Source organism: Mytilus trossulus, chromosome 6, assembly GCF_036588685.1.
Source record: "Mytilus trossulus isolate FHL-02 chromosome 6, PNRI_Mtr1.1.1.hap1, whole genome shotgun sequence".
NCBI classification, from domain to species: domain Eukaryota; kingdom Metazoa; phylum Mollusca; class Bivalvia; order Mytilida; family Mytilidae; genus Mytilus; species Mytilus trossulus.
This window is the reverse complement of record NC_086378.1, coordinates 87802050-87830045: the sequence shown is the minus strand read 5'-3', so window position 1 is coordinate 87830045 and position 27996 is coordinate 87802050. Positions and strand designations below refer to the sequence as shown.

The window sequence follows — 27996 nt, the reverse complement described above, 5'->3', positions numbered from 1 at the left end:
ACCAGTAAATGTTATGTGCCAGTGATATGGAACCTTTCTGTGCAATATGTATCTTTGTACATTCTTTTATTTATATGCAGTATGAAATTCATCTTCAACGTCATAATATGTCATGATCCCAGATGCAGTTTCTTTGACCAAAACCAAATATTATGTGATCATGTATAGCAGTTTGTATGAATGTTGTGAAGTTTTTTTAAATAATCTTTTTAATGAAAATTTCTTAGCTGATTTTAAATAAGTCTACTCAATAAAAACAGATGGTTAAAATTGTTTATAATTACACCACAAAGGTCAGTCATCTTTATTGACTAAGGAATTTTTTCCCGGATGACTTTGTTTGAGAGTTGCAGTTGTCTAGTTAACTTTTCGTTTTTTTCAGGAAAATAGTCTAAATGAAAATAGAATAGGTTTCTAATTAGAATTCTTTAGAAATTTCAATAGTGAGTCTAGATATTATCCAATTTTTGTGATGCCACTTTTTTTGTAACTGATGGTATGAAATTTAGTTTAGAAGGTTAGAGTTAGCTCCCTTGTTTAATTTCAAGAGTTATCTTTGTCCTATAGCATTTTATTTACCAAATGTCTCTACAATTTCTCATCTCTATATTTCTGAAAATACTTTCGCCTAGTAATTGACACTGCAACTTTCAAACAGATAGTGATTTTGAAAATATTTAAGAAATTCCTTCCACACTAATTAATATGTACGTAAGAATATCACAATGTAATCAATGATTTATAGCATAATATTTATTTCTGTCATATGTTTATAAAACATAATCATTGTTTTCTGTGAAGTAATACATCTCAGTAAACTTTGTACTAAAGTCATTTATGTCTTTTTTCTTAGTTTTCAGCCAACACCATAATTACTGTGCAACAATCCAAAGTCTTTAAGGTGGTACCCAACACCTTCACTAAAATTAATTTATTTTGTTTAATTTTGACAAAATTTTGACAAAAATATAAAAATTTCAAAACATTTAAACCTACCATTTTATCAGAAAAAATACACTGGTTATATAGCAGTTTGACAGAAACCAATTTTGATCATTGAGAAGCTTAATATTACCTTAACAACACAACGTAGTTAAAACGTTTAGCTGAGTTATCTCCCTGTAGTGTTAGGTACCACCTTTAAAGCCTTTATGGTATAAGTTCTAACTCATTGTTAAATGCCCTACAGTGACATATTGTTGCTTACATCCACATCATTTAGTTAATAGACACATCTATAAAGAAATATAGACACAAAGTCAATTTTGATGTTTTATGTACTATTAAAAAAAGCAAAGAAGACATTTCATGAATAAAAGATGTGTGGTATTTGTCAATGAGACATTAAAACAAGAAGAAAAAATCTAAAGACATCTAAAGGCAATATATAGCTTCAACACCAGCCAGTTGTCCATTCAATAAGTTATGCTATAAATTTTTTTGAGTAATAAAAAGTGGTGAATAAATTTAACAGAAACAATTGGAGGTATGCCATTACAGCAGATTCCAACGAATATGAAGCTTCAGATAGATTCTTTGGTTAGCTTCCTTGCTAGCTGGACCATGAAATGATAATTACCCTAAAATTGGGAGGAGCATAGCACCAAATCATCATCCAATGAAAACACTCATATTAATGGCCTGTTTATAATATGTATGTTTCATACAAACAGGTTTACCTAAACAACTTTGCAAATTAAATTTCCTTGAGGATATTGCAAGCAGTGCTAGCAATGATTTCTTTAAAACAAGTTTATAAATTTAGATATTGGTTTAAACAAATAGAAATATGGACCAATTCAAGCACACCTTCTAATGTGTGCTCGACTTTCATGATTTTTTTTTAATTTAAAGGTCGTTTAGGACTTTGTGTAAACAATAAACGCTAGCACATCATAGAAAATCAAGTGAGTAATCTATGCTTAAAATATCTGGATTTTCTACAAAAATCTTGGTTGATTTGCCACAAAATCTTGTTTAACTTCTAAATGCAATTAAACTATAAATAATTATGCTTGCTCGAAGTTTCCCCTTTGTACATGTACAAAATGAACCAAATCTCTTGTTCGTTATCTTTGCTGTTTTTATACTATTTCAGTTTGAAAAATTGGTAATTCAAAGGCTTCAAAAGGGGTCATAAACCTTATATTTACGTCGTGATTGTACCATTGTCAAGTACATACACATACCTGGAATTATAAATAAACTGAGTAATTGATTGAAATAAAATTGGCAAATCCAACAAACCTACAACATGCTTGTGAATTAGCTTATAATTTTCAATAATTTTAAATTTAGATTGAAAACTTATTTTTAAATGTTTAAATTCTATCACTAGTTCTGATTGGTTTTCTGTTTAACTATTGACTCCACCCAAAGGCTTGTGTACCTTACCCAATACATGTAATGATTTCATGGTTGCGCTAGCAAGGAAGCTAACCAAAGAATCTACATGTAGCTTCATACTCGGAATCTGCTGTAACAATGGATTCTCCAAAGAATTAATACATTAGGACAAACGACTTTTGATAAGGTTCATAACTACAACTTGATAAGAAAGAAATAAAATCACAAAAATACTGAGCTCCAAAGGAAATTCAAAATGGAAAATCATTTATTAATTGGTAAATTAAAAGCTCAAATACATCTTACAAATAGAATAAAACTGTCCTATTCCTGACTTGGTACAGGCATTTCCATATTGAAATAAATGGCGACACCTGGTTTTATAGCTAGTTAAATTTCTCTCTTGTATAGAGTTACAACAGTCGAATATTATCTTAATCACTATGAATATTATTTCCTTCACTTGATATTAGTTGCTGTACTTCATAAAAGATTTTTACAGCAGTTTCAACACAGGTGTGCACACGCTTGACTTCTTTACTAATTATTGATATCATGTTGATATACCTTAATATAAAGCTCTATTACAACTGTCACATAAATTGAACATTAACCAAGAAAACTTAACTATGACCAATAAACCATGAAAATGAGGTCATGGTCAGATGAACCATGCCAGGCAGACATGTACAGCTAACAATTCTTCCATACAACAAAAATATTGTTGACTTATGGTTTATAGTTTAACCTAAACAACTTAACACTGAGCAATTAACCGTGAAAATGAGGTCAAGGTCTAATAAAACCTGTGCCACAGACAGATGGATCATAAAATATTTCAATACACCAAATATAGTTGACCTATTGCACATAGTATTAGAAAAAAAGACCAAAACTAAAAAACACTTTGACCTGAACCATGAAAATGAGGTCAAGGTCAGATGACACCTGCCAATATAAAAAAGAAGATGTGGTATGATTGCCAATGAGACAACTATCCACAAAAGACCAAAATGACACAAACATTAACAACTATAGGTCACCGTACGGCCTTCAACAATGAGCAATGCCTGTAGCTAGACATGTACAAATTACAATCATTCCATACACCAAAAATAGCAGACCTATTGTATACAATATAAGAAAAAAAACAGACCAAAACCCAAAAACAACTATAACCACTGAACCATACAAATGAGGGCGGGGTCAGATGACACATGCCAATTGGACATGTACACCTTACTGTCCTTCCATACACCAAATATACTAGACCTATTGCTTCTACGGACTTGACCACTAAAACTAAACATTGTTCACTGATCCATGCAATGAGGTCAAGGGCAAGTGAAAACTGTCTGATAGACATGAGGACCTTGCAAGGTATGCACATACCAAACATATATATACTGTTGCTTATAATAAGAGAGAATTTAATATTACAAATAATCTTAACTTTATCAAGTAGTTGGACATGTGACTGACGGAAACTTCGTAACATGAGGCATCTATATACAAAGTATGAAGCATCCAGGTCATCCACCTTCTAAAATATAAAGCTTTTAAGAAGTTAACTAAGTAGCTGCTGTTGCCAAATTACTATCCCTATGTTGAGCTTTCTGAAACAAATGTTGCAGGCTCAACAAACCTGGCTTTGTAATTATGTAATGCTTACCTGCAAGGAGTATGACAGAAGGAGGGGGAAATCATACTGCATCCAGTAACCATGTGAGCCAGTAACAAGAATATGTCCAAAGTACACAGATGCCCCATTTTCTATGTTCAGTGGACTGTGAAAATGGGATGAAATCTCTAATTTGGCATTAAAATTAGAAAGATCATATCTTATGGTACATTTTTACTAATTTTCAAGTTCATTGGACTTCAACTTCATCAAAAACTACCTCGACCAAAAACTTGATGCGGGACAGTTGAACAGACGATCGAATGGACGGACGCACAGACCAGAAAACATAATGCCCATAAATGTGGCGTAAAAATAGAAAGCCTAGTTGGTGCAGTATTGATTCCTTTATGATTCTGAATTTCCAAGCATTATTTGCAGCTTAGTAAATAACAACTATCAATCAATCAAATAATGAGCATAAAATTTCAGGTCAAGACTTGTCTGATGAACACGTACGCATCCTATGAGACCATTTTCAATATATTTACTAGTTATGTAGTCCATTGTTAAAAAAAAATGTTGCTTTTGTCAAGCCTGTGACTTGAGATGCAGAAAGCTTGATTTAGAGTTAGAGATCTTGCGATGGCATTAACTAACTTCTTGATATATTTTATAAGGTGGAAGACCTGGTAGCTTCATACTTTGTATATACCGGTAGATGCCTCATGTTACGAAGTATCCATCTATCACTTTTTCATTGTGCTAGACATCATTTTTATAGCGACTACTTAAACAAAAAGTTAAAGATTTTTTATGATGTTAATTTCTTTTTAATTTAATATGAGTAAAAGGATTACTATATTTATTATGCGAGTACCTTTCAAGGTCCTCATGTCTGTAAGAGAGCTTTCATCTAACTGGGACCTTATTTCATAGATCAGACAGTGAAAAAGGCCATGTTTTTCGTGGTCAAGTCCAAATATCAGATATTTGAAGCCATAGGTCTTCTTTATTTGGTGTATAGAATGATTGTAAGTTGTACATGTCCAACTGGCAGATGTCATCTGACCCTGCCCTCATTTACATGGTTCAGTTGTTCAAGTTAAGTTTTTGTGTTTTGGTCTTTTTTCTAATACTAAACAGAATAAGTCAATTATATTTTGTGTATGGAAATATTTTATGATGTACATGTCAGTCTTGCAAGTTTTGTTAGACCTTGACCTCAGGTTATTGCTCAGTTTTGGTCTGTTTGGTCTGTTATTTGTTGTATGGAACGATTGTAAGGTGTATATGTCTGTCAGGTATCATCTAACTTTAACCTCATTTTCACTGGTCACTGTTTGTTTCTTAAAAACTACAAGCAATAGGTCAACTATTTTTAATGCATAGATTGATTGTAAGGTTTACATGTCTGTCTTCCAATTTTAAAGTTTTCATTATGACAAAGTTTAGATTGAACCATTGATTTCTCATATATATAAGATACATAAATCAGTGAGATGCAGGAACTTGTTTACAGTTATTAGAAATGACAACACTACAACTACATGATATGCTTAGCAGTTAGCTTTATGCATGGTCTAACTTCATTTGAATATTGTCTTGATCTGAACAAAACTTGGCAATCAAGGTATGTAAGTGCATACTGTATATAGGTTGTAAATTTCTTTAAAGATCTCTAGTTGTCTCCCTTGAACTAGTTTTATGATACAATTTCTCCCAAGTGTGCAGTCATTACTGTCAGTGTAGGAAATCACCTTATTACAACTACAGTCACATTTATTATTATTGTCCTTTTGACATTGTACCTTATATAAGAGGTAAAATATGAATGCACATTGTTCTGTGTTAAGCATACCCAAACTTGTATTTCAAAGTATCTGAAAACGAGAAGAAGTTGTCTTGACAGACAGTTCAGAAAAGAAAACACACTTTACAACATGTCCCTGTTAAGTTGATGAACAAATATGAAGCCACTTTTATTAACGGTAATGGAGCAATTTGTGACCAATATTTTAGGTCATTCAATATATTAAAAAATTCAGCAAATAGATCAGATTACAGCTCCCATTTTACAACTCATCTCTACTGAACACAGTGGGAGTTTCCAACACAACTATATGTTGGATAAATGGACAAATGGGTCAATAAGAGATACCGAAATCACCTTATTACAACTACAGTCACATTAATTATTGTCCTTGTAAGTTGTCTTGACAGACAGATCAGAAATGAAAACACACTTTACAACATGTCCCTGTTAAGTTGATGAACAAATATGAAGCCACTTTTATTAACGGTATTGGAGCAATTTGTGACCAATATTTTAGGTCATTCAAATATATTAAAAAATTCAGCAAATAGATCAGATTACAGCTCCCATTTTACAACTCATCTCTACTGAACACAGTGGGAGTTTCCAACACAACCATTTGTTGGATAAATGGACAAATGGGTCAATAAGAGATACCAAAACAGCAAGGAGTGGGGGTATAATAATATCACTACAATTAGGTATCAGATATTTTTATTAATACAATATCTGATGAAAAGTCTTACACGATTACATGAAAAAACAAGACTAAATTGTAAAAAAAAATTACAGCAAAATATTTTCAAATTTACATTCAGATCTTGTAGTTTTATATGGATATAAAAGAGTGTATAGTAAAAGTACAGATCAGCAAATAATACTATGTGTAAATACATTTACCATACTTCATCTAATGATAAAACAAAAATTGGATCAGATATTTGAAAAGGAGATTTTTGTTCATGGACATGGGCTAGTGTATCTTTAAATAGAATGTAATCTATTTATACATGATAAGCTCTGTTCTATTTTTCATTTTTTTCTTAAATTATTAATGATTATATCAATTTGTAAAATCATTATTATTTTTTATAATGGCACTACCATAAAATGAAGACAACTGTTATATTTATAGGTCAGTTATTGAGTAAGAAAAAGATGAGAAAATTCTGACTAGGACCAAGAGAAAGTTGTTCAATTTTTTCATATATAAAATTGATGAATTTTGTAAATTAATCTCATTTTCAGATCTATAAAACATTAATTATTTTATTGGCTTATTACCATTCCTACTTGTTATAAAAAAGACATGGTTTCTTTTCAATTTCTGTACAAAAAAAAATACTAAAAGTTAATTCTATTCTAAGAGTTTGTTCTCTGCATGCTATACAATGAATATGAATTGTTCTTCAAGAATACAAAAATGAAAATTAAATATTTTACAAAATGTTCTATGATAAATGTACAAAAATTTACATAATGATACAATAACAACATTGATTGTAATTCACAACTACTAGTAAGTAACCTTCAAATGACCTTATAAATTGTACCCCAGATCATGAAAACTACAGAATAACAATGAGGCAGGGTAGGAGGGGTCCTGATCCCGAAATCCCGGGCTTAAAAACATGAAATCCTGAGGTCCTGAAATTTGAAAAAAAGGAATTCCCAGATCCCGAAAGGGTCAATCCCGAAATCCCGAGATTAAAAACACCTTATCCCGGAGTCCTGATAAAGGTCCTATCCCCCTCAACAATTATTTGAACAATACTAATTCAGCATTTTGTGCTAAACAATGAAACAAGTTTTATACAAGGCAGTGACCAAGGAAATGAATAAAACTGATATGTTAAAGGATAAAACAACTTACTTTAAAATATAATATTTTGTACAATTAGTATTGTTTGTACTGTCAACTTTAGTACCCCCCTAAATTAAGCAACACTGTAGATATATTTTGTGTCTAATCTTCTTACTTAAACTATAAATAACTAATCCTGCTTGTTATCCTAATATTTCAACTTCCCAATTTTGATGTGGGGTAGCATATAATGCTGGTACCAATCTAGTTTTCTTTTCTTTTTTAAACACAGTATTTTTTCTTAACACTTTCCTACTTCCAAAATTGAAATACTACTTAGAAAATCAAGGATATCATAGCTATGTTAAACAACCTAGTAAGAACAGTGATGGTACATGTATACAAAATATAATAAAATGTTTACTGTAAAAAGGGACACAACTCTTTATATACACATGGACATGACATGTACTTTTTGATCTAGAGAAGCAGATTATTTACAAAATAAAACACATACATAGTAACTAGAGATCATGACTATCAACTAAATCTAAAGATATGTAAAAACAATAATGTATAGATATAAAAATGCCAGCAGTTTTATAGAAAGTGATAATTTATTATATGTTTATGTGTATGACAATTCACAACAATATATCAAGTACATAACATTTGCTTATTAATGTTAGTCTGTATTTCAAAACATCATCAAATATATAAGACTACAATTACAAATTCATTTAAATGAAATCAGTTTACATTATTTTAAAATTAAAATCTCTTTTAAATAGATTGATTTTCAGGAGCTTTGAAATTTCCATTTTTTAATGTTCCTATCAACCATGTACATGATGTAAAATTGAAATAGTTTTATTCCAAACAGTTTTTTTTTACCAAGTGAATAGATTTTTTCATTATTCAAATTTTGTTTTGAAACAAATATATGAAATTTCAAATGTGTTTGATTTTATGGTAGATAAGGTCACAAATCAACCTTCTACTGGAAGTAATTATGGTCATGACAATTGATATAATATTGCATTATTCCCTACTTATTATTAAAAAAAGGTTAATTCAGCTTTTTTCAAGATAACACTATGATTATACATTCAAAAAGCACAACATTTATGTCAACTTAATACAGATCTTTCTTTGGTGAATAAATTATGTATCATAAACTGATATGAAAATACAAATGTAAATGTTTCATGTAAGGCAATGTAAAGCACTAACCAAGATCAGCTGATCACAACCGGATTTCACTGTGTAAAATTATCTATTAATATTCATGATATACATTTCAAAAATTTATATAACTGACATATAAAAAAGATGAATTTGACTGTTACACACACAAATTGTTTGAACTTCTACATTTTTTACTGGCTTTTTTATCATTTGCATTGAACAAAGTTGGAAGAAAAGAGTTATCTTTTGTAGGATCATTCAGACTTATTTTAAATAGGCCACAAAAACTATAAAAGCTTGTTGCATTTAAAAATAAGGAACTCCAGTAGAATATCTTTCTTTTTCAATTTTTCATAGACCACACAAGGAAATGTTATGCACATTAACAGATCTAAGTATACATTTATTTAATATCATAACTTAAAATGTCTTTACTTTAAAAGTGCTTAACCAAAAATGTTTATAAGCGTGTAAGGGTAGGCATGAGAAATTAGGGTAGGAATTGATGCATTGTATATATTTTTTTGCCTTTAGAAAATAGTATAAACTTTTTCACATGCTTACAGACTTTTAGAACATTAAAAAAATGCAAACAATAAATAAAGCTAAATTTTATTGGATAATTTTCAAAACTTGCATTTTGATTTCAGTATTTAACATTTTAATATCTTACAACCTATTTCAACATATGAGAGAGAAAATATGCACTAACCATGCATTGACTAACATGAATATCAACTGTTGTAATTTTATATACCTACATGCATATGTTTTATTGTATACAAAGGTCAAATATTTTGATTCACAAAAGCCGTTTTACATCTTATAAATACTTAATTGCTTCCTATGTTTGTGTTTTGGTAGAAATGCATATTTGTAACCCCAGGACCGTACCTTAGTCAACCAAATGTGTCTTTAACTGGGACAATATCAATTTTCCCAGAGTTCAAATGTATTTCGGGACTTGGCACATTTGCTGTAAACACGTACATTATAATTTCAAAGCATATCATCATTAAGATATATTCATTATACAGTAAGTTGTATTAATGGCACCTTCTGAGACTTATATAATAGTAAATGAAATATACAACAAATTTTTGTGTTCTTTCTTCTTTTGTATCAAATCTGTAATGGCATTCCATCAGCAGTTCATACGATGATAAAAATGAAACTGCTACATATTTTCCCACATCAATAATAAGCTTGAACAAATCCCCTATTCTCATACAGAGGTTTCTGAATTCAATCTCAGGACAAACTTGTTGGTCTTTGGATCAATCACATCTTCAGTTAAATTAAAATGAGGCAGACGTTTAACAACACAAAGTAAAGAAACATCATTTTGTCGTAACTGAAATGTGAGATTATGTTCGATCTCTCTAGAGAGTAACTGATCACAAACTAGCACCCACTTTGTAACAGGTCTGCAGTCTTTTTCACTCATTATGATGGCACCATGAGGCATGTATCTCTCTACAAAAGCTTTCGGGCTCATATCGTAGTTAATACATAATGCAAGATGATTTAAAACATTATCCATTGAATATTTTGGTTGTTGTCGTGTGATCCGTAGAAATTTCTGTAGAGCTCTAGCCATTGAGGGAAAGACTGCTTGTGCAGCTTCATGAGGGTCCATTGGTATGGCAGGTCCTACAAAATAAATGTAAATATAAATAAACTTCACAAACATTTAAAGAAAAAAGCCTGAAAAAAAACCAAACACATCTGGTAAATTTGAATTGCTATCTCATTGAAAGTTACCACAACTTGTTTAAATCATATGGTACATGTTTGTTACATTAAGGTACATTGTACATTTGTAGGCAAAATTTTCCAAATCAATTCTACATGATAACTTTCACTGTGCAGGTAAAATCTGCAAAATCAACAGCATATTTTTACAGAAAACTTTTTTGTTGCAAGTATAAGAGAAAGAAATTTGGTACAGGTACTTAATAAATAAGTTTTAATTTAGTGGGTCTTATGATTATAAATACAATAAGTCAACCTCAAGACAATTCAAGACATTATAAAGGACTGAATGACATCAAATGCTTTTAGCTGTTTCTATTAAACAGTAGCTATAAATAGAATGATTAGAGAATTCAATTTGATCTCCCCATCTTAAAACCTGAAGGGTGTGGTCATCCAAATATCTAAATTATCTTTAATAAAGCAAACAGCCAGAACAGAAATACATCTAAGAAATGGAATTACTGTGAGGGTACAGTACATTATATAGCTCATCAATGAAGTCTGGTTATAATTTATAAACTTTGTAATAGACTGGTAACCTGATCACTCAACTAATCTCCTACAAAATGTTTCTATTAAACCTTCTTCTTCATAATCAATTAACTTGGTAAAGTTAACATCAAATAATACGGAGATCATGCAGTTTTATACATCATATTCTTCTTTATGTCTTTTTAAACCCAAGCATATTTTCTACTTTCTATTTTTATCAGCTGTATTCCAATTTGCAGTTGACATAAAGTTTGGGGGATTTCTAAAGAAGCAACATAATTTAATACTCAAATAATAATTCAGTTTGTCTATACATTACATGAAGAGTTTGACAATTTTATGAACCAAATTTTCAAGTATCAATATTTGAAAGAGCAAAAGAGTCTGAAGTACTTCCACCTGTAACAAGGCTGTTACAATGTATATTTATCCTGAATTATCATAACCTAAACAGTACAATTATGAGGTAGCATTAATGAAAGGGCTTACATTAAGAACTTAAAAATGCATACATCGAACAAGTGTACTTATGTGAATTAAAAGAAAGTAGGGACAAAAATATCGAGCTTAAATCAGAAATGTGCTTGAAAGTCATCTACTGGTTGGTATATCAAAGTCTCTGTTTTATAAACAACAGCAAAACAATGTAATATTGGCGCACATGCTTATGCTGAGGGAAACCACACAAGATCTTTTGACAAGAAATTGTATTTTTAAGTTGATTTTAATTCATAGAATGAAATATTATGAATTGTTCTGTTCAGGAACCTATAACTCTTATTTTGCATCACAAAAAAATCACAATATATGTAAAGGAGGAACTTTTATTTTTTAGAACACTGTTTCTAAAATTAAATTTTATAAATCAATTTAAACTTCTGTTTCTAATTCTCTAAACCATGCACACTAAGATCCTATAAATATTACTAGTGCCTTTCTAAAACATTAGTCATAGTCAGTATATTTTATTGTGAATTGTAAAAATAAAATTTAGTGTTTACATAATACCTTTTAACATTAAAAAGCATAAAATAACAGCTTCTAAATTGCAATATTCTTTACCTAATGATATTTCAATGTTGTATAATTTTTCAAGTCATAATTCAAAAGAAAGTGTTTACATAAAACTGTTGTATGTAAACTATGAACAGATAAACTTCTTACACCTGGAAGAATCTCTGTAAAACATGTTTATTATACAATGTTTCAAACACACTCTTGGTGCAATAATCAGGATAATATTTACTGACTTAAGATCATCTACAATGTAACTAATGACAGTAAATTATTGCATTTTATATAAACATATGTGCATATTTTGCATTACACATGTATTTATGAGCATTAAGAATTTTTAATTATAAAATATAGAGTTAGAAGATTATACATCTGTTTCAACTAATTAAAAAAAATACCCTTCCTTCTTTCTACATGTTCTATTTGAATTTCAATCATAACAATTACTCTTTCAAAAATTTGGAATCTTTCAGCTTTTTTTTACCTACATTTGCATAAGATGTTCTTTAATCAGAACGATAGTTGTATGTGTGAGTGTATGCCAGTGGGAAAGAAAGGCTTTTTATTTTTACTTTATGTGATAATATGCTTGTTATGAGCCCTATGATTAGGAAATAATATATCTTTATCTTATAAGATGTACCTAGAAACTTATGAATTACCTTGTTCATCCTGCATACGTTTGATATGAGTGAAGGCTTCCTCTGCAGCAACCATTAACCGTGCCTTCCTCTTTCTTACTCGTCTCTCATACTCCAACTCGTCATAAAACCTGTCATTATGACTAGCATCTCTTCTCCTAGAAGACTGAGAGGCAAATATTGCACGAGGACGATCTTGTGGATTCTGAGGTTGATTGTTACCATCAACGTTGTAAAACTTGAGACTTGTCATCTTAGCTGGTCTCTTGGTGATGTTTTCCAAGTATGGATTGTATACTGGAAAATCTCTATGATATTGCTCCAATATCCATGCTGCTGCTCGCTGAATACTTAGTGCACCAATATTATAACATTTAGATTCAGCATCAGGGGATCGTAGGACTTTCACAACGTACATAGGTTGAATTTGTCGGATTTCCAGTAAAATGACTGCTATGTAATGAATGAAGAGGAGAGCATCGACTAACGATACGGCAAACTTTACAATGTCATAATATGCAGTTTTCTTTTCTTTTAAAATTCTGACTCCATAAAACAGCCAGAAAGCAAAAGTCAAGATAAAAACTAAAAATAGAACAACTGCTCTAAACAAGAATACCCTTGGCATTGTTGCTTTGGGCTGCCTGAAGAATAGAGCTACTGTAGCAATACATAATATCAACAGTTTAAATGCAAAGCTGATTAAAAGTCCTTCACATTCAGGGGCACACTCTCCTGACTCCCAGTTACTTAAAAGTTTTGGTAGCACTACCATAGCAACAGGGGAGAGAAATCCTATGACACTTAAGATTCCTGCTAGAGCAGTTCCAATGTATCGAGCACAACCAATACCGATGTTATCGTCAAAACTTTCCTTTCCAAATTTAGAACGGAATTCATCCATAGAAAATCCAGTCTCACTGGTGTTACCTGAAAAGAAGTCAAAATATTAATTTGTGATTAATATATGCTTATTCAAAAAACCTTTGAAAAGATTATTTTTTTAAGCTAATTCAAATGAACTTTTAAATTGATGTTAAACAAATGCCACTTTTTCAATGTAAAACAGCATAGAAATTCTTAGAATCAAAAAGGTGTACTAAATAAAAAGCTTATTTTTTTGTAATTTCTCAACAACTGTTTGTTATATTATATCTAGATGTACAAATGAATCCTGTTTTCAAGGAACTATGCTGACTTTATGGTATGGCCTATGCTCATTGTTGAAGGCCATACTTTGATCTCTAGCTGTTCATTTCTGTGTCACTTGGTCTATTGTGGAGAGTTGCCTGATTTGCAATCATACCACATCTTCTTAAAATAGCTTTAAATTATATGAGGAATGTAATGACTTTTGGAGATGTATCATTAATTTTTTGTTTAACTCAATGTTGAAGATCATTCAAAATGATGAAGCACAGCCATCAAAGCACAATCAGCATAATTAATATTTTTAATGTATGACCATCAAGTTCTCTAAATCCTCGAAATCTACTTATGCTCAACGATTTACCTGTAATAGCTGTTGTGTTATCCCCCCAGTTGTCGTCCTGAGGAAGAATCTGGACTTCTACCCTCTCCATTGGGTCATCATTCTCTGATGCTGGGGTATTTATAGTAACAGAACGGTTTTCTCTCTGGTCCCTAAAACCACTTCTGTCGGAGGCTCGACTACTGGCTCTGTTACCCCCACCACCATGGTGACGATGATGTCTGCTGCCATGACTACGATGTGACCTTTCTGACCTATCACTACGACCAGATCTGACAGATTCTGCCCGATCATCCATTGTTAGACTGGATCTTTTACTTTAATTCTGTAATGATAAAGCAAAGTAATCCTCAATGATCTGCCATGGTACATTATATCTTTTCCTAATCTGTAACAAATATTTTGTACTTACTAAATGTGCTAAGCCTTTCAGTATAAACATTTTTTAATAGAACTTTTCTTCCAAATTCATGTCAATATAACAACCAAACTGAAGAGAGTTAATCACCTTGTATTAATTTAACTGTATGATAATCAAAGGTTTCTATATAAAATGACTTCAACCACACATCAAAGTTTGAGGTGTTAATATTCTGGACAGGACATAATACCCTGAAGCCATTGTATTTAATTTTATTATTTTCCTTAGCCTATGACCATTAGACAGACAGTTCAAGTTTCCTTTGTATATTGTTACCTGTTACTTGGTATATAATTTCAAAACAGTTCTTTTTTCATCTTCTGCGGTTTGATACAGACAGATGCCTATAATCAAAGCCTGAAAGGCTGTAAAAGCAATTGCTGCCATGTTTATGTTTTGGGGACTTTTTTTTCATCCACATATATTTAAGAATTAAACATGACAGGAGTGTTGTCTAGTGAGAATTAAGAAGGTTTTAACTTTATATCAATTAAAGACTATAGCAGAAATTCATTATACGACCGCAAATTTTGAAAAAATTTTCGTCGTATATTGCTATCACGTTGGCGTCGTCGTCGTCGTCGTCCGAAAACTTTTAGTTTTCGCACTCTAACTTTAGTAAAAGTGAATAGAAATCTATGAAATTTTAACACAAGGTTTATGACCATAAAAGGAAGGCTGGTATTGATTTTGGGAGTTTTTGTCCCAACATTTTAGGAATTAGGGGCCAAAAAGGGCCCAAATAAGCATTTTCTTGGTTTTCGCACTATAACTTTAGTTTAAGTTAATAGAAATCTATGAAATTTTGACACAAGGTTTATGACCACAAAAGAAAGGTTGGGATTGATTTTGGGAGTTTTGGTTTCAACAGTTTAGGAATTAGGGGCCAAAAAAGGGCCTAAATAAGCATTAATCTTGGTTTTCGCACAATAACTTTAGTTAAAGTAAATAGAAATCAATGAAATTTAAACACAATGTTTATGACCACAAAAGGAAGGTTGGTATTGATTTTGGGAGTTTTGGTCCCAACAGTTTAGGAATTAGGGGCCAAAAAGTGACCCAAATAAGCATTGTTCTTGGTTTTCGCACCATAGCTTTAGTATAAGTAAATAGAAATCTATGAAATTTAAACACAAGGTTTATGACTATAAAAGGAAGGTTGGTATTAATTTTGGGAGTTTTGGTCCCAATAGTTAAGGAAAAAGGGGCCCAAAGGGTCCAAAATTAAACTTTGTTTGATTTCATCAAAATTGAATAATTGGGGTTCTTTAATATGCCGAATCTAACTGTGTATGTAGATTCTTAATTTTTGGTCCCGTTTTCAAATTGGTCTACATTAAGGTCCAAAGGGTCCAAAATTAAACTTAGTTTGATTTTAACAATAATTGAAACCTTGGGGTTCTTTGATATGCTGAATCTAAAAATGTACTTAGATTTTTTATTATTGGCCCAGTTTTCAAGTTGGCCCAAATCGAGGTCCAAAATTAAACATTGTTTGATTTCATCAAAAATTGAATAATTGGGGTTCTTTGATATGCCAAATCTAACTGTGTATGTAGATTCTTAATTTTTGGTCCAGTTTTAAAATTGGTCTAAATTAAAGTGCAAAGGGTCCAAAATTAAACTAAGTTTGATTTTAACAAAAATTAATTTCTTGGGCCTCTTTGATATGCTGAATCTAAACATGTACTTAGATTTTTGATTATGGGCCCAGTTTTCAAGTTGGTCCAAATCAGGATCTAAAATTATTATATTAAGTATTGTGCAATAGCAAGTCTTTTCAATTGCACAGTATTGTGCAATGGCAAGAAATAACTAATTTCACAATATTGTGAAATAGCAAATTTTTTTTTAATTAAGAGTTATCTTTCTTTGTCCAGTATAGTAAGCAAGAAATATCTGCAAGAATTTTTTTTAATTGGAGTTATCTTTCTTTGTCCAGAATCAACTTAAATCTTTGTTATATACAATATACAATGTATATTCACTTTTTACTACCAACTGATAAATTTAAATAATCTTTACCATTCAGTGATAACAAGCAGTTTTTTTACATCTTAATATTTTATGATGTATTTAAATGAGTAGTTATTGTTGCAAACTCCATTAGAATATTTTAATTGAAATTAGTTTTGGAATAAGGGAAAGGGGGATGTGATTAAAAAATTGGGTTCAATTTTTCTCATTTGAAATTTCATAAATAAAAAGAAAATTTCTTCAAACATTTTTTTGAGAGGATTAATATTCAACAGCATAGTGAATTGCTCTAAGAGAAAACAAAAAATTTAAGTTCATTTGAATACATTCATTCTGTGTCAGAAACCTTAGATGCTGTGTCAACTATTTAATCACAATCCAAATTTAGAGCTGAATCCAGCTTGAATGTTGTGTCCATACTTGCCCCAACCGTTCAGGGTTCAACCTCGGCGGTCGTATAAAGCTACGCCCTGCGGAGCATCTGGTTTTTAATATGTTTTATATTTCAAAAGGAGACAACACGTTTACAAGGCTAAAGTTGGGGTCAAATATACATGTGCTGAAACATATAACTCCAAGAGAAATTATTATGGATTATCCCCTACTGTAGTGTTTGTAACTGGGCAATAATTTCCTTTATTGATTTAATTTTCATAATTAATTTAAATTTAACACTTCAGTTAAAACATTTCAACTTTCCAGACGCAAATGTTGAAAAACGGGAAAGAAACAAAATATTTTACAAGACATAAACATGTAAAAAATAAATACATATTTCAGCTGACTAAAAATATTTTCATAATGTTACTTTGTCATCATTTCTTAAAAACTAAGTCCCAAACATTATTGCTTAGTTGATATGTGTCATCCTTATGCGGTACGAGATAACTATAATTCTCGTGCAATCCCGAAAAGAGGGGCCATCACAGACAAACATGACATTAAATCGTCATTATACGAACAAGAACAAACAGCTCTAAGTTGCTTTGATATTTATCCAATTTTCAGAAACATTGTTAAAATGATTTTCAATATTTCGAAAACATATGAAATAAAATTGCAAACACGGTGGACCGTCGAGGGTCAACAAACGTAGTAGATTCGTCCATTGGAAAGACGAGGATAATGGTTTCATCATTTGTCATGCATACCCAGTTTTGAATATGATATCCAAAAAGGATGTACTTTTTTTAATCTATGAAACTAGAAAATTCCAAATTGTAAATATCTCTTCATCTGGACTTGGCATCTATCACGTTTGGACGGGTCCATTTCATTAGTAAGGGGATCGATAAATCTTACGGAGTTATGACAAAAAAGGAAAACAAACTTATTGTTATGTGTTTTTAACAAGGGTTTCGTTCCTCTAAATTATTTGCGCAAACAAATCAACAAAATAGGTCAGTTAACTTTGTCTATTTTTAGATTACAGGTAATCATTTGACACTACGTATAACCTGATAACCTGTGTAGTGATTTTGATTTTACGATAAATTTATGAATGAACGACAATTTTATGAATGAACAAGAGCACCTGACCTCTTTCTTAAAAAAACACCAATTAAACATATAAAACCATATATTATAAAAGATAATTCAGTCAAATTTTCAATACTAAATCAACAACTGAAATGATTCCATATTTTGTTGAAACATCGAACGAACGGAAAACGGAATCGCAGGTATAAAAATGCATTTTTTTCACTCGGACGTCTATGTTTTTTGATAGTCAAACGGTTGTCCCCCTAAATACAAAAATACAGCTACAAGAACGTATGCTGAAACTTCTTAAATCCACTAACGTTTTTCAAAAGTTTCAAGCTATGTATTGCATTAGAAAACATACATAAGTGTTTAAGAATGACAGAACAGGAGCCTGTTTAACAAAATACTATGGCTTGATCTGGGCGGAGTCTCTGATCTGGGTCACAAAGATGGCCATACGCGACGGCATGAAAGCAATTGCTTTAAAAATGATTTTTTAATTAGCCCCATACCGAGCATCTAAAGCTAAACATATTAAAGACATCCCATCTGCCTTTTAAATATAATTAATGTATTAGAGCCTTTTAATGTTAATGTTTAGAGGTTTCATACTGCAAAAATTATGAAAAAAATAAATAACTATTTTGTTGATATCTAAATCCAAAGGCATATATTTATGAATAATTAAATACAATGTAAAGATTTAAACTGGTTCACTTAATTTCATATACATCTTGTCAACATGTTTAGTTATTTTGATAACTACATGTATACAAAATCTATGAAAATATTTCAGTTTTGCTTAGCCCCCATTTTACATTGGACAGGTTGGTACAAAAAACTCTGCACATGTCTCTTTTTCTTAATTCAGCGTTCATCAAGACCATCAGTTCTTGAGAAGTTTAAAAACAAATAAGACATTATAATGCAATTTATTCCTTTAAAAACATTGAATTGAAGTGCTATATGTTCAATTATTTTCTTGCAAAATTTTCACCTGTTAAATAAATGAAGAATTCTTTGTAAATTACATTATAATATTGATAAACAGATATACATACAAAAATGTACTTAAGACTAAATCAACATTTTCAGGACACAATATTGATTTTTCACCTCAATTGAAAATTTTATCAATTTTTGCATTGTATAAACCTGTTTAAATTGAATATCCTCCAAACTGATTCAGATTTCTGTCAATGAAACGTAAAATGTTTATCCAGTAGACAAATTGACAAATAAATTAAATATCTTTATATTGATTGGAACTTTAAGGTGTAATAAAGGTAGATAGGGTGACGAAAGACCATCAAAATGGATCAGTATTGCTACACTTCCTCTGCTGATCAAAGACTACAGTTACTTATATAAACTTCTTTATAATTTTAATCTATCTAGTTATCTCCATTTGTAGATAAAATTTAATGTTTCAATATAACATCTCTGTTAATAGGATCTTAGTTCATATCAATTACCAAATGATATATATACAGATATACATGTAGTTGACATTATTTATTTCTTAATTATGTAACAATTTATAGAAAAAAAAGTTTAGAGGGGAAATGTATGAATGACTTTATTTCTCATAAAACTAAAATACATAGTTATAGAGATAATATATAAAACATACATTGTCACTACAAGACAGTGGAGACACATATATATGCATGCATGCATGTATGGAAAAATGCAATGAAATTAACTTGAAACACCCTTAAAAATATCTTTCCATGGTGTTGCCTACCCAGGCCTTGTAGTGTTGAAAATGAAGGTACAATGTAGGTATTTTTTGTTTATTCAACAACATCAGTTACATGTTTTAGACAAGAAGGAAACGTTAGAACAAGAAAAATTGAAGGCATTTACATGAACCTTCAGTACTTATTTATTTTTAGGGTTAGTGGAATGGATATTTTATATTTTCTTTCAGAATTATTCTTATGTTTCTCCATATTACAGATACTTCTACATAATCCACCTTCAAATGTAGGACAAAACTATCACTTTCTAACAGTTTTCCATTGAAAGATTTATATTTCATTAAATGTAAAATGTTAAATTCTCACAGGAAACCTATGTCTGAATTTGTTCATTCCCCTCAGCTTTTCAATTTGTGAATTTTTCAGATGATCGCAAATAGGAAATACATATAATTATCCATTGTTATTTGTTATTTAGGAATAGGGAACATGTAATTACCACCCCAATCATATAAATGAATGACCACTTTATTCAGACATCTCAAATCTTCTTTTTAAACAAAATATCTATAACTGCCAAACATATATATTTTAAATACATTTTTTGGCAGCACAATATATTTCCTGTTAATGTGATCAACCTTACGGAATTAAAAACACCTTTAATGTAAATAAAACACATTATTCCAAATTAAATTCAATAATATTTGAACAAATGTTGAATATTGTGTTAGAGACTTACTTTATAATATGGGAGATTTAATCTAAAGTAGGTAGTATTACAAACTTTTACCCAACTTTTAAATAACCTCAGTTCTGGTAGTTTAATAAAGATATTGAGTATGATTTTCTTATGCCTAATTTGCAAAAAAATGTAGGCTATATCATCTGATGTGAACCATCATAAATCCGTATTGTACATGTACGTATATATCCCACCATTCTTTCTTATCATGTAAATATTGTTGTTTTTAATGGAAACAAATATGTCAGTACAAACACTAATGATGTTACCAATGGAAGTCAAGATGAAGCTTAAAAATTTCTTTTTACTTTTTCATAATTTCAAAACTTCAAAAGAAATTCCAAACTACATGTCAAAGTTTACTTATTATCAAAAATATTTATTAAGTTTTTCAGTAAGTTTACATCTAAATGTCTCTTTAGGGAGTTTTGTTGTTTTCTCATTTAAACAATTAGCCAATCTTAAATCTTAAAACATTAAATTTAAATAATAGATTTTATATGTCCATACCAATTGTTTGCCTCCAGGAAATTTCTTATTTATAAATGTTCCTGCAAAAGTGTATGCTGAGAAATTAACATATATAGATTTAAATGTACTCTTTTCTGGCTGATGTGTTCTTGAAAAATCCCACATTTGTGATTTTAAAGTTATTATTGGTGTTATCGGTCATGAACACATTAACATTTCTATTGGTCAACTCTTTTTCTAGGTTTGTCATAAAGAGAAGCTGATAAGTTCAAACTATTACCTTTAAAGATGTAGTCTGACTAAAAAAGTTTATATCCTCATTTTTGTAAGATCCTTGCACTCTAGATCTCTATACAGCAATTTAAATAATCTAAATTGTGTAATATAATCCTGATTTGAGTATCAACAGATGTTTTTCTTCAATCAAGGAATCAAAAGACCCAAAGGTATGTGTCAAATCAAACAACAACAAAGGAACAGGTATGAATTTCACCTATTTATTGTAGTTAATTGAGATAAAACAATTACATGGGCTATCAGATTAGGTAATTAAACCACCCAACAGAAGGTCAATGAGTTCATAGCTGTTTTGGTTGGTTTATTTAATATGCTTCCCACCAACATAAAAAGATCATTTTACAACAAAAATGTCATTCTTGTGATTTATTATAAATCTAAAGTACAGTGAATATGAAAATTTTAAATTTCTGTAATAAATCAATAAAATTATCACTTAAGAAAATGCCTGTATATATTTAAATATGTCAATGATACAATAAGAAAAGTGCTCATTTAGAGATTCCGGTACAAATATGACATTTTTGTTCCTTTGATATTTGCAGATTTCTAAAAATATGAAATTACCAAAACAAGCAATTGCCAGTCTAAAATTTGTTCATCATAAAACACAAACATTAAAATTTCAATTGACACAAATGTTGAATTTTATGTACATGTTTTATACCTGTCATGCCTGTACAATTTCCAAATGACGATTTCTTTAAAAAGAGAAAGCACTTTGCCTATTATTTACTGTGATTTTTTTTTATTTAGCCCTGTATATAATACATGGTATATACATGTTTTTTTTTTTTAATTTGAACAACTTATCAAGCCTGTCCATTTCTTATGGTGTGTTGCTAAATTTTAATTTGTTGACAACTCTGGGAAAAGTTAACACTATTCTTTAAAACATAGATAAATTATCAGATCTCAAATCTCACTTACAAAGTTATACATTATCATGATTATAGAACAATACTATCATAAGATCGAGAGAAAAAAAATATATTTAAATCCTAAACAGCTTAATATGTCAACTAGCAATCATACAACATCTTCTTTTTTATAGTGGATACTTTGCACTTATAAATGTACTTTGTAACATCAACTTTGAAATGTGTGGTCACTGCTGTTGCTGTATGTATGTATAGATAAAGTAAATAACAAAGACAACAGTCATCAAGTTACAATAGATGACTGCACATTTCATTTATGCTACATCTATATGCAGATAAAATTATGTTTAACAACATGTGTTCTGATTATCAAATTAAACTTGGAGTCTCGTGTGTATTAATAATATTGATCCAAGAAACAGATACATGTATGTAAGCACAACTGTATGTACCTAACCTTTAATAACTCTATCAGGGGTCAAAATGATCTCCTAATTGTATTATTTTAGGGGCTCAGGGCTTACCACAACAAAGAGAGTGGGATTACTTCCCTAGATTCAACTCCATTCTTGAAATTTTGTTTTAAAAAGTCTCTGTCCCCCTTGATTTGCAGTTAAATACCTCATGATTATTTAATTTGATCCAAGTTTGATACATTTAGAGATAATATTGTTGCTTTAAAGTTATAGTGGGTACTACTGATGGCACTTCAGGTGACAGAAATCAAAATTTTATCATTTGAATTTTAATTTTTCAGAAATGAAAAAAAAAAGTTCTATAACAGGGGCGAAAGCATCTTCGCTAGCCAAGGGTTACGATCCACTCCCGCTCTCTTCACCCTTGGCGGATTGAGCCAACATTTCGGAAACACAAGTTAAGGATTTTTATTGGTTGCAGTCAAAACTCGTTGCATCCAATCAAAATGCGCCTATAACATGATCACGTGAAAATGTAGAAAGTGTTTGTAAACAATTGCCACATGTTTTTTGTGCGACAGGTCTTTACATACTATATTTAATGAAAACTTGAATGTATTTAATCAACAAATAGAAGTTCAAATGCATGAATGTTGACGTATGTTTTTATTGCCAGCTTTACCAAGTGTGTAGAATCTAGACGCTACCATGTTTTTACCTCCAAATTGAAGAATTCAAGTGCTACCATTGGTCAAGAATAATGTTTTTCGGAGTTGGCGTGATTTTTATCTTCTGTTAAATAGCGCAACATTGTTATCACAAATGTTGGCTCAATCTGCCAAGGGGGAAGAGAGCGGGAGTGGATCGCAACCCTTGGCTAGCGAAGATGGGGCGAAAGATATCAGAGGAACTATACTGTACCGTATAGGGTTTAAACTAAGGTTGGTCATGTAACTAATTTACTGGAACCCCTCATACACTTTTGATTGGATTTGTAATTTATTTTTGATATATGTTTACATGGCAACATTATTTCAACATGTTGCTGAATTTACAAAACATAACAAAAAAATATTGTAATATAGGAATACTTATTTTTATCAGCTTTATTATAAAACTTAATTAAAGCAGATGTAAATGTTATTGTGGTCAAAGAGTAGGGGTACTTTTTTTTAGAAAATACTGTACATGCATGACGAATAACAATCCAAAATCTTGCCTAATGACATTAAGGCCAAAAAAAAATATATGTCTGTTTCCTGTTTCCGACCGACCCTGACTCAAACCCCCCCGACCCTAGATCTTTTTATTCAAATCCAGAAAAAAATCGTTTCCGGTCCGATCCAGATCCGTATTTTACTATGCCCAAACAAAAAATGGCTGCTCCCAGCACAAATGTGCCACAATTAGCGAGTTTAAAAATGACAGCACTTGGAGGATTATTCAATTAAAGCTTCTTTAAAGGGATTAAATTATTTTGGAGTACAGGAGCCTAACCAAACATGACAAATAACCGACTGCAAATCTGACAGAAAGTGCAAAAAAAAAAAAAAAAAAAGAAATACCGACCTATACCGACCCTGATTTTTTGGCCTTGGAAGCAGGAAACAGACAAATATTTTTTTTTGGCCTAACGGTAAATTTTGGTGTCTGAGAGATAAAATGTAGACTTTCTTTCCGATGATAAAACATTGACTTAAGGGCCAGCTGAAGGATGCCTCCGGGTGCAGGAATTTCTTGTTACATTGTAGACCTGTTGGTGACCTTCTGCTGTTGTTTTTTCTATGGTCAGGTTGTTGTCTCCTTGATACATTCCCCATTTCCATTCCCAATTTTACTGATATTGACAAATCAGATTTTTTTTTTCTCAAAAATTACAGTAATGATAATCATTTGACAAGAATGAAGAATCATGATAAGGATATTTTGACGAATCACAGTAAAATTTAAACAAATATGACGATAAACAGGTGCCAATAATGATGTGACACTTAACTCAAAGGGCAGTTCTACCCTCATAACTGCTTCATAAATGCATCTGAGAAATTATGTGGTATCTATATCTATTACTCAGCAACACTACACATTGCTACATGTAGTTGCAAGCAGGCTTATGCTATAAACCACTTAATACGAAGGAGTTTTAATACATAGATATTTCTCTGTATAGGATATACAGGAATATAGACTAAAACGACCGCGAATTATATTACAATTATGAAAATTTTATGTATCTCGACTACCGCCGGTGAATCACTTGAGATTCCTTGTAAGTTGAGGAGCTTCAAACTTTACTTACCAAAACTTCTACATAAATCTGTGACAATCAATGGAAACCTTAATCCACAATCCCATTGACCTTAATGTCAAAGCATTGGATATTTCAATTCAAAATTTCGCTTTGTTTTCTAATGTACTATTCAAATTTCAGGAGACCATTTTGCTTTTGAATTTGCTATTGTCTAACCCACCCGCCAAAACTTGGAACAAAATAAAACGTATTCGTTAGAAAGTAACTCAAAAATAAAAAGTCGCCACCAGTTAAACAACTAACCGAGAAAAATATGGTGCAGCAAAAGGATGAATAAAATTAAAGAATGAACAGAAAATGTGAAATAATGATTTAAATATGTACGGGAGGTTAACAGAAGAGCTTTATATCCGGTTAAACAGGACTTCCGGTGTATCTTTAAGCTGTCTGCAAAGTGTACAACACAAGGGCTACAAGTTTTAAACTGTTTAAAGAAGGCCGAACAGAATATCCAGACATCAAAGTTAAAGGTATTAAAAGAATTTAACGAGAAGAAATAAAAATCGGTCTAGTTAAGCGTTGTCACATGGTCGTAGTCATAAAATGTCCACCTGAATGTAAAAAGGGGGGGGGGGGATTGTGGTTTGTAAACCCCCATATACTTTATCGCTATTTGTCCGCCATATAATAATATAAGGCAGGCATAACCTTAGCCCAAATAATTATGACGTCTTGAAAGGCTATTATCATTTTTTTCTTTGACGCCTGCTATTATCATTTTTTTCTTTGATGCCCTACGTCGTCAAAGAAAAAAATTATAATAGCCTTTCAAGACGTCATAAATATTTGGACTAGCATTACCTGTGAATGGGGACGAAGTCTTTATATATTTTATTCAAAGACTCATGCAACACAAGATCGGAAAAGAAAGTAGTTTCTGTGCGAATCTGGGGAAAACTGGAACAGATAGTAGATCTGAAAAAAAAGTTAACGATTTTGAGTTCATTTATAGTAGAATGAAAAATTTGGGAAATTTTCCTGTTTTTTTTTTTTTTATTGATTTTATTACGGTAATTGGGGACTTTGTCCCCATATTACTATAATAAGAATATTATAGACTAACAAGTCTGTTACAACAAACGAGCATTCATAGTTCCAAATAGCAAGTCTGAATAGTTAAAAAAATCCACATTTGTACCTGGAGGACACATTAGTGTGTGTCACTTAAACTGAGAGTTTCAAACAGCACTACTCAGCAAGCATGATTAAATTGTGCACACAACAACCCATCACACAATAGCTGGAAGGAATCTGTGACATACTTAACCATATACAGAGGTGGAAAATACTGATACATAATGACAAACAAGGACATAAAATTATTGCTAAAGATCTTTAAATCGACAGCTACAATACAACACATGCATTAAGTAACAAAACACAAAATGAATCACTATAAGCATAGTGGTAATAAGCAGATTATAACTTATATATAAGCATCTTAAGCTAGGTATTTAAGCTAAAAGTATACTAATTATTAAAGCAAAAAAATGAAATGAAATGTAAACTTAAGCATAATATTAATAAGCAATCTGGCAACGTGGGAACATTATAGATATTGGACACAAGCAGAACAAGTTGGCTTAAAACATATAAAAAGGATAGGATTTATATATTACGAAAGAAGAAGAAGATATTTTATTTCCAATCATAGGCCCCAAAGGGCATGAACATTACAACATTGAACATCAATAATTTTCATAATACAATACAAACAATGATATAAAAGATTAATGAGAACTATTTAAGTTCTTAAAGAATATGTAGATATTACGTATAGGCAAAGGGCTTTATTCATAATTTTCTTTTTCACAGGAAGATGTCACCACCAGAGCCTAAAGAATTCCTACCAGGAGTACCAGATTGGAGCACAGTACATGAACCATCTGGAGATCTGTTTAAGCCTATTACAGTGGGTCTCAACTAATAGCATTTTAATGATTATTGTCTTGTGTACTATTATTTGTCTGTTTGTCTTTTTCTTTTATCCATGGCTTTGTCTCTTTATTTTTGATCTATGAGTTTGAATTTCCCTCCAGTATCTTTTGCCCTTCTTCTAGCTCTATCTGAATCCTGTATAGAAGATGTCTCCTAAAGTAAACCTAGTTTTAAAGATTAACATGGATTAAAATGTATTCACACAATGTCATTTTTACATGAAATCCACAATGTCATGAATGTAAGTCTGAGTTAACATGTAAATTATGTTGGATATGTTCAGATATCCAAACAACAGACGTTTGTGCATGTGCATGTTATGTCACAAATAGGATAAAACAGTCAGTTACTGCTATATCGACAACAACACTTAGTGTTACTGAACACATTTGAAGTTTGTAAAGTCTACAATTTAAATTACTTCAACTTTAAATAAAGTATGAGGTTTATATGAAATAGAAAAACTTACAAATGTAAGACATGTAAGAATGCAAAGTTACAGAGGTAAATATATTTCTCTATATTTTGATTGCATTACATAATTTTATTACAATAAAGAATATTTTAAAACTTATGCTGACTTGGTGTTTTTTCCCAGGACAAAGATGATTGGAGTAAATTGATGTGGACTGAAGAACAAAGGAATAAATTTTGGACAGATGGTGTTGTAACAAATGTACCGCTTCTATCAGAGGAACAATGCAATAGAATTATAAATGATTATAAATACTTCACAGTAAGTATGAATGGTTTAATCAATTATTGCCTTATTTGGAGGTATTCAAGTAAGAAATGAAAACATCAATGTAAGTAATAACACATTTTTTTTTCTGTCTAAGTAAATATGAATTCGAATATGCATATGAAGAAAGCAAAAAGATATTTATGGACATGAATACTTGAAACAAATGAAAATACATTTTCATATCACTGTTTGTTAACTGTTACAGAATGCCACAAATGTTTTGTGAAACATTATGAAACCACAATACAAATGCAATATACATTAGGTTAAAATACCACAATGCATTGGAAGCAAGAAGATGTACATAATGTTTTTTATGCAGATCATATTATTTTTCAGACATATCATATGTATATTTCAGGGTGAAGTAGAGCATCCTGGAATGGATATGATGTATGAGTATCATTCTAACCAGAGTGGAGATCCTAACG

The 27996-nt window shown here is 30.9% G+C and overlaps 2 protein-coding genes across 5 annotated transcripts in view; one reads left to right on the top strand and one right to left on the bottom strand.

The window, feature by feature from the left end:
• Nucleotides 1–6509: 6509 nt before the first annotated feature.
• Nucleotides 6510–25215, bottom strand: LOC134722128 (vang-like protein 2-B). Of its 3 annotated transcripts, none has more exons than XM_063585681.1 (4): nt 25126–25215; nt 14197–14500; nt 12705–13613; nt 6510–10428 (listed from the first exon to the last, which is right to left on the bottom strand). In XM_063585681.1, exons 2-4 carry the CDS (start codon nt 14471–14473, stop codon nt 10001–10003), a joined length of 1614 nt encoding a protein of 537 aa, XP_063441751.1. In that variant the 5' UTR covers nt 14474–14500; nt 25126–25215; the 3' UTR covers nt 6510–10000. The 3 variants fall into 3 exon arrangements, with proteins under 3 accessions (XP_063441751.1, XP_063441752.1, XP_063441750.1); XM_063585682.1 differs by lacking the exon at nt 25126–25215 and adding an exon at nt 21258–21446; XM_063585680.1 differs by having other exon boundaries at nt 6511–10428; nt 24871–25158.
• The window catches only part of LOC134722132 (uncharacterized), a 16366-nt gene continuing 13542 nt past the window's right edge, over nt 25173–27996 (top strand). For both annotated transcript variants that reach the window (XM_063585687.1, XM_063585685.1), the window contains exons 1-3: nt 25173–25352; nt 26698–26794; nt 27419–27556. In XM_063585687.1, the coding sequence (XP_063441757.1) occupies nt 26702–26794; nt 27419–27556 (231 nt within the window). In that variant the 5' untranslated portion in view covers nt 25173–25352; nt 26698–26701. The remainder of the gene's footprint in view (nt 25353–26697; nt 26795–27418; nt 27557–27996) is intronic.